Here is a 12,878-nt window from a genome sequence, read left to right on the forward strand (position 1 = left end):
TGTCTCCAGATTGTGCATGTTGTGTAAAGCCTTTTAAAAAAGCAGTTCCTTTTCCCTGGGTCTGCCCGTTTTCTGAAGTGTTCCTTTGATTGTGGTGTTTCTGTTTCGTGTTTAATGTTGGGTTTGTTTTGTCTGCATTGTTTTGAAATCTACCTCTTTTTTTCACGTGGGGTTTATTTTTATTTTTATTTTACCAATGATTAGTTTAACGGATCTTTTGGGGACTTCTTATACCAGTTTTCCTGTGTGTATATAGAAACAGATGTGGTATGATTGCTAATAAGACAAGTCTTCACAAGAGACCAAATGACACAGAAATCAACAACTATAGGTCAACGCACGGCCTTTGTTTGCTTGTTCAAATGCGTTGAGAAAATGTTTTTCTTTTCTTGGCAATCCTCAAAATCGGGACATTCTTGACAGCTGTTAAATGCTCAACTTACTTCGCTGGTATTTCATGCCTCTAGCATTTCCATCTGCTCCAACCATTTTTCTTCGTCAGATGATAGTAGTAGGTATTGCAGTGTTTTTAGAGATCCCCAAGTACATGAAGTAGCATGTTGGACCAGAGTTCTATTGCTGGAATACACAACTTGTGAATTTTGTCTGGAAGAGGTCCCGTCATGGCTTACCGTAGACCAAAAACCTCAAAGATACTCTAGTAACATCCAAATTATCTAAACAGGAGATATCGACAATAGGTGGTTATAAACCATGCGGAAGGGACAATTGTAAGTATTGCAAAGTTGCCAACATCGAAACCCAATTCGTCAGCACAGTCACGAAGAAAAAATACAACATATTTATATCATCAAATTGCAAAACGCAAAATTGTATCTATGTTCTAACGTGTGGAACTTGAAATTTACAATATGTTGGTGAAACAGAAACATCATTTAACATCCGACTAAATAACCATCGGTCATTTTATACAAAAGAAAGAAACTACCCAATCACAAGACATCTTTTAAGAGCAGGTCATGATTTTGAATACGTCTCATTTTAAATCATTGGGAAAAACCAAAATTGGGATACACAAGGGAGACAAAAAAAAGAGAGAGATTTTGGATGCACCAGTTACGAACTCTTGAAACTGATGGACTCAATGAGAGAGACGAAAAAAGATTTAAAAACAAATCTAAATAACAATCTTGAAATCATACAAATTAATTTATAGAAATTCATACAATTTATCGAACATCAATAAATATGATAAACTTTTACTCCAACGTTACGTAGTAGTAGCTACAAATATATTTTTTTATAGAACATCTAAAATTCTGTGCAGTTTGAGCTACAAAATATTTTTTGACATGCATCCGATTTCACCTTGAGAGATGCAAACGCCTGATGAAGCTATAAAAAAGAAGATGTGGTATGAATGCCAATAAGACAACTATCCACAAAAGACTAAAATGACACAGATATTAATAACTATAGGTCACCGTACGGCCGTCAACAATGAGCAAAGCCCATACCGCATAGTCAGCTATAAAAGGCCCCGATAAGACAATGTAAAACAATTCAAACGAGAAAACTAACGGCCTTATTTATGGGGGAAAAAAAAGAACGAAAAACAAATATGTAACACATAAACAAACGACAACCACTGAATTACAGGCTCCTGATTTGTTTAGCGAAATATTGCGTATTTCTATTTAAAATCTAATAGAACTTTTTAATGTATTATTTAGCGTGTTTAAGTTATATTCTTAGACATTTATATATATCAGTCATTTAAAAAAAATGTACATTTTTCGGTTATTGTCTATTGTCTGTTTTATTTGTAAGTTTGACATATTTTTTCAATTTAACATAAGAGTTTACATATTGTGCAAGATAGTACATACAAATATAAGTGTGCAAAAAGTTTCATATTTTTTTTATATTCGTTGAAGTATGAAAATTCACCAATTTCCATGCGTTCATTTTTGACAAATAACATTTGCATTCAAATTATCTGTACATAAAACTGCCTTTAAAGGTAAACAGAATGATTTTTCTTCATTAAGTAACATCATTATTAAAAATAAATAACTTTCCATGTTTCAAATCATGACAACTTTTATTCCACAGTCACTGGAATGTCTGTTCATCAATATGTGTCCTTCCTGTTACTATTTATTTGTTTACGGAATAAAACTAGTTTCTCCCTCAAATGACGGCGGTTTTTTATGGTGACGTCGTAGGCGTGGATACAGGACGTAACGACATGGTTAAATTTTTTATGTGGAAAGATTTTGGTCATCAGAATCAAAAGATCGGTAGGTATTGATGTATGCGTACCTTTTTATAATGTCTTTAATGTTACCAGTTGATAGATCATTTTTAATTGCATAAGACTAATGAAACGCTTGTTACCGTAACTTGGCATGGGCCGGAAGTATAAAAACACTACATCAATTATTAGAGAGCGACTATTTTAAAACCAATTTAAGTTATGTACTAATTCTTCCATCCTGTTACTGTCCTTCCTGTTACAAATACAGTGGTAACAGGAGGGACAAAAATGGTAACAGGATAGACATACTTTGTAAGAAAACTCAAAATGCCTCTTACATTATCGCAAATAAATTTTTACACATATTTATTACCGTACGGTATATTAATTCATAAAATGTACGTTTGTATTGAGGTATTTCTAGAACAAGTCAAGTGCTACCTTGACTAGTACTGGTAACAGGATGGACAAAATTATTAATTGTGCACCTATTATTTAGAATTCAGTTGCCGATATTACTGTACAGCTATTATTCAAGCGTGTCATATAGAATACGCATTGTTTCTTTTCAATACTCTTTGAATGTTTTACCCTTTGCGATTTGTACTTTAGTGTTTTCTTTAGTACCTGAACCTAATTTGGTTCATTTTGTTCCTTGATGTGTCATTTTGTTCTGCTTGGGTTGTAAACCTATCATTATCATATTTTGCCAACTTTTGTACTGGTTTCTTAGAGACATGATACTTTCTCGTTACAGGCAAATAGAGATATAAACCTTGCGAGACGACAGCAACACTCATGACACAAATGAATTTCTTTTATTTCAAAAAAAGGGGGGTGCACAACATATAAATGTGGGTATATTATACCTCCGGTTGTGGTTTGAACTCCCCTGCCCTATTCATAAAATAACAATGTGAAAATCCCTTTTCCGTCACATATGATATTTCACAGCTACCACTATCATACTTAAATGAGATGATATTAGGAGATACAAATATTAGAACACCAATTTTAGTCTACAGTAGGTGCACATCATGTACGTATGGGTCGACCCATTAATTGATATAAGAATTTCTACCCATTGATTTATTGCCTTCTTAAAGTTGCAGGTCATTGATATATTTGCCATTCCAAATATAAATACGCCTCCGTGCTTTTCTTTGCCAAAATCATTGAGAGACGCTGCTACAACTTCCAGAATATTGGCTATCATTCCGAATCCAAATAAAATCAGAACCTCTTCGTGAACTTATGGAGATGATCCAAAAATTCAAGAATGACAAGCCTACAGTGTTAAAATGTGTCAGAAACTAGATACATGTATATCAGAATCATTGACAATAAGAAAAAATTATTTGAATTTTCGTTCAGTTGTATTGTTGTGTTCTTTAAATTGTCCTCATGTTTTTAAGCATATGAAATTAGTTTTGCTTTTTACGCCTATATTTTCAACCTTCTCTAAGACGGTACGATGGGGGTTGTTCTGGTGATTGGTTAGCCTCCAGTGGACACTTAAAGGCATATTCAGGAAGAGAATTTAAGCGGTAGTTCACAGAAAGGCATGTCATCTTATGTACTGATTTTTACGACTTGCGGCAACCAAATCTTACTTCATACTTAGCGAAAAAAAACTTAAAAACACCATTACCAATTATCTTTTGTTTTTGTTTTTGTTTTTTTGACCCGGACAGGGTTGATACACGTATAAATGGTTCGTGTCTAATGTTTAGATACTTATATCTCCCGTTCGTATCCCTATGAAATTCAAAATCCAGTTTTTGTTATTTATTTTCGTGACCCAAATTATGTTTTGTCTCTACTGTTACCACTTTGTCCTCCCTGTTACTGCCTTTGTTCGTTCCTGTTACCCCAAAAAATGTGTAAAATAATTTTTACAATCAACATAACTGATCTATTGACTAAGTTTCCAGTTAGTATAATTGAAAAGGGACATAATAGTAAATTTTCAATGCCACTGTCTCCACAATATTTTGTTAAGAGTGTTTGAAAAATAAGAAATGTGATGATTTTCCTGAACGTACCGACTATCTGCAGATTTTTTTTGGGTAATCTACATAAATGATAAATGTAAATGTGATTTCAAATGAACACTGCTATGCAAATGTGAGCCACACTTTTCATTGGATATTTTCTTTTCTATTATCACTTTTGCTATCAGTTAAAAAAAGTAACAGGATGGACAAAATCTGACACAAGCTGGCACACAATTTTAAATTAAATTTTCTCAGGTGTTGGTAAGATTGTATATTTTAAAAAAATATTAACAAATCAATATGCTATTGGTTTTTTAAATTAATTTGCATTTATTTTTTTGGAAAAGTTCAGATTCCGAATTTGTACTTTATTTTGAAATGACTGATATATGTTTAAGTTATATTCTTATATATACATGTCTTAGAATATAAGTTAAACTTGAGACTACTATAACACATGTGTTATAGTAGTCTCAGCTTAAACACATATTCTTAGACATTAAATGAAAATATTGATCACTCTGAAACTTTGAAATACCTATTACATTTGCAGCGTTAAGTGTTGATTTGTCTGTATGCTCCCTGTTACGGCAATGTCCGAACGTTATTCACCTTTATCTCAGCATGAATACTCAAGTTTTTCTGTATACAATGATTTCAAAGACATTTTTGGAAAAAAAATTACATAAATGAAGTGTATTATAATCTTTGATCTAAATAATCACTTTACAATACATAATTATAAAGGCTAAAAGGCCGTAACTTCATGTAATGAACAAATGTTATTATCGTCCGTTCGCTTGTTCACTTTGTTTTTTTAGGTGTTTTTTTTTCATTTTTTTGTAATCTTTTATACAAATATAATAACTGCCAAATAAGCATGCCTTTGTTGTTTGTAATAAAAGATGTTTATCGTCTCTCCAATTATGTTTTGGCTTCTGATGTAACCTTTTATGTTTCAATTTTAATTCTTATGTTTTGTTTGGTTTTATATTTTAAAAAATATTGCTCAAACAAATTTCTGTCTTCCTATTTCAGCGATGAAATATCCACAGTTGGAGACAACATGGTCTTAATACCTAGAGGGAATGCAACATATAGTGGTATAGGTACTAATTGTGAGAAATATCGAATAAACAATTGGGCTGAGGATCAACCAATATCATGTAAAAAAGTTTCTGATTTTATGGAACTTATAAAAGGTGTTTCATCGAAAAGTTTCAAAACCATCAAAAACTCCAAATAAATAGAAGTACATATGGATACCACCCTACAGTTTGATGATATAAATAGACATAATGAACACAGTAGATATCACTGTCATCGACCAAGATGGTCATACTTAAAATGGGGAGAAACTCCTTCGTATTTACATAAAGATCAATGGCGAGAATTTCTTACCTGCTACAACAGGAAAAGAGTATTGCGTGTGGCAAAGATAGTATTATCAAGATACAACACCAAATCGATCAACAGCAATTCATACAGCAAAGAAATTTTAGTTCCTTCATACTGGATAAAAACAGTTTAGTTTTATACGTGCGCACAATACCCAAATGATAGTTCTTGGAATGACGAGATGCTACCTACCAGGTTATTAGAACTCATATCGATAATGAAGACTTGTCTTGACCACAATCAGTAGTATAGCTATTATAGTCATAAAAACATTTTGCTCGGTTTTCTAACAAATAACACGTATCTTTACGAACAAATTCATCGAAACATTACTATTTTGGTAGATGAACTTGAAACAAAACAAAATGTATTCTAATAACAAATGAAAAGTATGCAGTGAAATGTATTGTTGTGCTGACTATAAATTTGGACAAGGCAAAATTACGTATTCATGCAGCAATGCGAAAGGTAGCAAAACATATCGACTGTATAGTTACACCTTGACTTATTGTAAGGTTTGGTAACCTAAATGCAAATATTTAACAGATTTGAGAAAATAATGAGCAATGAAAGACTTTATCAACTGAGTGTTGACATATTTTTATTGGGTCTTAACATATTAGTAATATTATATTTGATTCTACTATTAAAATGTATTCAATGTCTTAAATGTATTTATACGAGTTGACTACATGTATACACACCGTGATCAAATAAGAAAAGGAATGCTCTTTTGTGTCCTTATTGTGCGCTAAGGAACAGGGACGTCCGTATGTAGTTTGTGGCAAGGAAAACATTCTGCACTTCAAGCATATGCTGTTCAACCTTCAATTCGTTTGAGAATCGTTTGACTTATCTTTCAGGACCTAATGTATTTCTCATTATTTTTTTGTTATATATTTTACTCAATTTAAACAATTAAAAAATTTATGTCTGTTACGGTACTTTAGTTTTGTCCAGTCGAATCGCTTATTAAATAGCTTAATTATTATTCTGTATGTACTTTGCTCATTATTGTCAACATTGAAGTGAAACAAAGGTAAATCATTTGAATGACTGAATCGATCCACAAACAAATCATTCTTATAAAGGGAAAAACAATGATTAATATATATTTTATACAATATATGAAATTGAACAGATCTAGAAAAACCCAAATGACGAGTCTGACAACTATTTATATTTATATGTTAATGTTTATATTTATAACGCTTATATGTCACCTCGACAGTTCATTAAATGACGTCTAGAATGAAAAACACACGAAACGAAACTACATATTATTTTAGAACAGTGGTATACTACTGTTGCCTTTATTTAGACTATTTATGATTTGGATATATATGTTTAACATTGCTATATATCAAATATGAGAATTTGAGTCAAATCGGTGAACAATTTATTGAATCACTAAGTGAGACTCATGCTCGAAATTACATTCTTAAAATAGCCCATATTTCTATTTTTAATCTTTCCATGATCATGATGATATAGATTTTTAGAAAACCGCTAATAGTTATAGGTAAGACAACACAACTCTACCTTCGGTTTCGTTATAGTCGTGTTTAAAGATACGCATTGAGTATCAAGAACGATGCATTTTACTTCCTTGACGATAGAACACGGTACACGTAAGTTTACTATTAAAATATTGTTATTTATATCTTCATGTATAATAACTAAGGTATATTGATCTGGCATTCTTATATTTCAAAAATTAATCTGGATCCATATATTACGCTTTGTATACATAGGAGGTAGTATCCCTGTCGATGAGTCAATTATCGTAATATAGATAATGTTATATAGCCAAAACCTATATTTTATGGAAAATCGATAACATTATATGATATCGAACAGCTGTGTTATAAATAAATATACCGCAGTTTGGTTACTTTATACGTATCGTATCGATTAGACTTATCTATTAAGTTACTATATAGTTATTAATTTTATACTCACAATCAATTATATAAAATTTGCCAATATTTCAACATTTTTTTTAGAATGATATATATCGTGCAGTGATGCACACATTTTACCGCCATGTCTTCATCAACCACTATTACAAGGTCTAAAGAAGAAGAAAATTTTCTGAATGTCGCTTTTATGCTGTCTAAACATTCACTCCAGGCACTTAGATTTATCGTTGATAGAGAAATTGACCCCGTTAGACTGCAGAAAGAAGTTTTCAAACATTGGAGCCAGTTGAAGTGTCGATTAAGTCAAACACAACAGAAAATATTAAAACCACCACAAGGTATATTCTTTTTTTCTAAAATGATACACGAAGTATTTCCATTTTTCTACGCTAGCTAATAGCATTATATTATTATTTAATTTCAGGAGTTTATTACAATTTATATTTGAAGGTATTTTAGTTCAGCTTTTTTAGTATAGTTTTTGACATGGAAATAAAATAAGTACAGGTGTATTACAAATCATAACAATAAGTTAAATCATAAACACTCAATCCACAAATAATACACACACATACTTAATTTGTCTATGTGGTTCTGGTCTTTGCTGTTATCTGCTGCTAATAATGAGGTTTAGGCGGTGAATTAAGTTTATGATACTGTCACTCGAGCGTCTAATAGTAAAAGTCTGAAGATCAAGAGGGACGAAGTCTACTTTACATTTTAAGAGATGCATGTACATGCTAAAAGTCAAAAGATGTTTTTTTTTTGTTATATATATTTAGGTGTGGAACTTCGATCTGAACACCTGGATATATCGTTAATGACGTGCCTCCTGCGACATATTGTTGGAATGAAAATATATGATAACGTGGTTCCTGTTTCAACTGATCACAATGATGAAGCAGCGATATCTACAATCAAATACTATAGAAATAAAATAGCCCATGCTACATATTTTAGCTTTCCAGATACAGAATTCCACAAAATTTGTGATGATGTCATAAAGGTTAGTACTTAAGATGATTCAGTATGCAATACGATCGGGAATTTAGAAAAATTGCAGTGTATGTTACTAAAACTAAAAACAGCAAGCTACAAAAAAAACTGATCTTGAAAATTTGTGAAAGAACTAATCTAAAAAAATTTGAAAGTTCAAATATAGAAGAAAGTTGTAGACATATCAATCAAGTATGTTCGGAAACAAACTTTATTAAGTTTTTGCATGCATAACTATACATGATGGGCTTTCATGGTTGTAATTGTAACCTTAAAAGAAACAGAATTTATCAAAGTCAATTCGAAATGATTTCAAAATAATGTCAAACTATGCAGGAATGATGGCCTGATAAACACAGAAATGTGTAATGCTGCTGCAGACCTAATATATTGATTTTCTTATCATTTGTCTGCAATATAATGTCTTTCTGAGTCACCTTAGCCGTTGTCTTCCAATTTTATTCTTTCGAAAAGATAAAGCAAATGTCCACAGCAGATTAAAACTGTTTTGTTAATAAGAATTTACTAAAAGGAGGAAATCATGATATTTCTAATTTTCAATGCAGTTGCATCTATGTATTCTATTTAATAAAAGTTCCTTAAATCTTTTTTATAATACATACATTGTTTAAAATTAGCTCTTATTGGTTTTTCTATCACAAATAGTTTATTGACATGCTAATAAATTAAGGACATATTTAGCATATTTTTAAATACAAGCAGCTCTCCGCGAAAAAAATGTGAAAGTTTTAAATTAAGTCATAATTTAATTCTTTTGTGGGGGGGCCTCGGTGACCAAGTGGTCTAAGTAGTTACTACTGTAATCACTAGCCAGTCAACGCTGAGGTTGGGAGTTCGAACCTCGCTCGTGCGGGTGCACTCGACTCCAATCTTAATTGACTAGGATTGTCAGTTTTCCTATCGAAGGTCGGTGTTTTTCTCCGGGCACTCCGGCTTCCTCCACCAATAAAAACTGGCCGCCACGAAATATCCTAAATGCGGTGCTTACAAGTGACGTTAAAACACCAAAATCAATCAATCAAATCTGTTGTGCTGCTCTATATTAGCACGTGTTAAATGCTTGTATTAGATAAACATATGTGTTTTGAAATAAAGTATATATTTGTTTAGGGGCCAGCTGAAGGACGCCTCCGGGTGCGGGAATTTCTCGCTACATTGAAGACCTGTTGGTGACCTTCTGCTGTTTTTTTTTCTATGGTCGGGTTGTTGTCTCTTTGGCACATTCCCCATTTCCATTCTCAATTTTATTATCAATTGTATTTTCTTGTATAAAGTAGTATATTAATTGCTTGGTGTTTGACGCCACATTCAATACTAGTGTGCTATTCATGGCATGCAGATGTTATTGGTAGAGGAAACCTGAGTAACCGAAGAGTACCACATAGATTTGAGAAGGAAAAGATGAGAGTTGAGCGCAACTGTCATGTGTGATTCGAACTCTTAACCTCACTGTTGACAGTCTAGTGATACAGTAGATCACCAAATTACAGCGCTAGAACACCGATGTCACTTGCATTTCGTATTTGACTTTACCATGAACGCGCAACGTTTTAAAGCTTTAATGGGTATCGACCAAAAGAGACAAAAAAAAAATAATTCCTAAGGTGAACGTTGTCTGAAAGAGTTTGAACCTTAAATCACGAGGTTCACAATTTCCGTATATTTCTACAAAAAAGTTCAAATACTTAACGAAAGACGACATCATAATTTTTGCGATATAAAACAAGCTAAACACAAAAACCATCCATGACGCTAAACAGTTGGAAGTGTTATTCATACGCTAGCTTATATTTACGTTTCTTTCACATCTATTTTCCACATCATATTCAACAATTTAACATATTTGAATGAATGCTGAGGACGTGTTAATGATATTATCAGTGATATGTAAGATATCTTTTATTTATCACTAGGCTGTGAAAAAGTTAAACCCAACAATTGGAGCAGAAATTGAGTCATTCGGGCAAGCTAAACATCCTAGTAGAAATCGTAAGTTAAAGATAGAATTAATCAATTTTGCAAAACAATTTCTGATTTTCAAGTTTACAGAAATGCATTTATTCATAAAAAACAAGTAATATGGTGTTAGTGTATGACAATTTTATAAATGACACAGATTCCCTTCTCGCACTTGACAAAACCTAAATCATGGGAAAGCACTGTTAATTTCAAAGGCAGCTGTATATAAGGGCTTCGACTTCGATCAAAGGTTCACACCTTGATATAATAAAAAGACGAGAATATCGACGATGATGTATCATGTAAAATAGACATGATTTGTGTCATACAATTAAGTTTTGGACAAAGAAAACCAGTATAGAAGTTGGATAATGTCATGGTTTGCAAAACAAACTCACTGTTACTTTGCCAAAAATTTCATAATGAAACACTAAGGCATACAGAAACTACATTGATGTTTCTTTAATATGATTTCCCTATAATCAAGGGGGTGTTTTTAATACAAAACTTCTAAGAATATTTGTGCAATAGCTTATCGAAGTGTTTGCATCATGTTGTGCCTGTTATTTATTGTACTTTTTAAAATCAAAAATGATACAAGATAATATTTTATGTATTTCAGAACTGGAATTCTCAACATCATTGTTTGACGCATGTCACGAAGGTAATAAGTCCCTGGTAGAAGTTTTACTCCAAGAAGGAGTTCCAATAAATGAAGCGAATCATTCTGGATTAACACCACTGCACATAGCATCACATGAAGGTCATACAAATGTCGTTGAACTTTTGCTCAGTAAAGGAGCTACAGAAGTTGTAAATAAAGGTAACGAAAATGGATCATCACCCTTACACCTAGCGTCACATGAAGGTCATATAGAAATAGTGGAGTTGCTGCTACAAAATAGTGCCAACGTTCACCAAGTTAATAATCTCAAAACATCAACACCGTTACATCTGGCAGTACATGAAAATCATAAAGATGTGGTCGAACTTCTTCTTAAGAGTGGTGCAAAAGTAAATGAGCAGAATAAAAATGGATCCACTGCACTACACCTAGCTAGTTACAACGGCCATACAGAGATCACGCAGCTGCTTTTTGAAAATGGTGCTGACGTTAATCAGTGTAAATCCGATAACAGATCACCTTTACACCTGGCCTGTAGGGAAGGCAGAGTGGACATAGTTAGATTATTATGCGAACATAAAGCTTGCGTCGATCAGAAAGACAACGATGGTCGAACAGCTTTATTTTACGCGGAAAAATACAAACGATCAGAAATAATTGAAATCTTACAGCAAGCTTCAAATCCTGCAGTATAAACAAACTATTCCAGTTTTATTATAAATGGCGTTCATACTGATTATATTAATCATCATATAAATAAAATGAGAAGTTGGTCCAATGTCAATCAGTCAAAAACTACACAACAGCAAAATGTCTAGAAGACAGAATACTTTAGTACATATTTCAACAAAGATATATTCCAATCAGATACTCCTGCTTTATATTTTGTTCCAAATAAAGTATATTGTTAAATAAACAATTTATTTCAAATTGCTTCTGAAGTGGAAAAAAAGTACAAGTTTTAAATCCTGATACATAAATTCATCATAAGTACCAGGCTAGAATTGAGCACAAAAAATGTCGACACTATTAAATATCCTTTTTGTTAGGAATTCCTATCAGAAGCACCCGCGCTTCATTTAGTGGTGGTCAAAGTACGTCTTTCCCATGTCAAAGTTCACAAATTTGAATAAAAAATACAATTGTACATATCTAAAATATATTTTAGCATCTAGTTCATTCAGCTAATATCAATGTCTTTCCACCAATGTAAGCAAGTTTCATAAACGCTTCAATTTGATATTGGTATATAAACATATAGTAAACAATGACGAACGTCGCAAACATAGAAAAATTTTCAGGGTAAAGTTATTGTGAGAAATATATGGTAAGGTTTGGTAATTATGATATAATAAGATAGGTCAGTCCTAATTAAATACTGGTAATTCAGCAATTTATTAGGGCAAATCCGTAAAAAACATGACCTTACTTCGTCACTACAGTATTTATCGAATACGATTTGAACCAACAGCTGGCTATATGTTCTGATGCATGTTAATGAACAAAATGTTCGAACTTACACAACAAATATTATAATACGTTGCAAATTGCAAATTGTTGTAGTCAATAATACTTAAGAAGATTGTACAACATGAATAAAATTCTCATTAAAACACAAAAGAATAAAATGACCTTTTTATAACAAAGAACATAATAAGTAAACACATACATTTGGATTCGATAAAGTACAAAATGTAGGTTGCAAATACTATAGAGAATGACTGTGTTCTAACATAAGG

At 32.2% G+C, this 12,878-nt stretch overlaps 1 protein-coding gene across 1 annotated transcript; it reads left to right on the plus strand.

The window, feature by feature from the left end:
* Nucleotides 1-7,130: 7,130 nt before the first annotated feature.
* Nucleotides 7,131-11,912, plus strand: LOC139523133 (ankyrin repeat domain-containing protein 29-like). The gene is made up of 5 exons (XM_071316932.1): nt 7,131-7,247; nt 7,623-7,876; nt 8,321-8,544; nt 10,469-10,544; nt 11,137-11,912. Exons 2-5 carry the CDS (start codon nt 7,663-7,665, stop codon nt 11,832-11,834), a joined length of 1,212 nt encoding a protein of 403 aa, XP_071173033.1. The 5' UTR covers nt 7,131-7,247; nt 7,623-7,662; the 3' UTR covers nt 11,835-11,912.
* Nucleotides 11,913-12,878: the final 966 nt, after the last annotated feature.

This window comes from Mytilus edulis, chromosome 5, assembly GCF_963676685.1.
Source record: "Mytilus edulis chromosome 5, xbMytEdul2.2, whole genome shotgun sequence".
Lineage (NCBI taxonomy): Eukaryota > Metazoa > Mollusca > Bivalvia > Mytilida > Mytilidae > Mytilus > Mytilus edulis.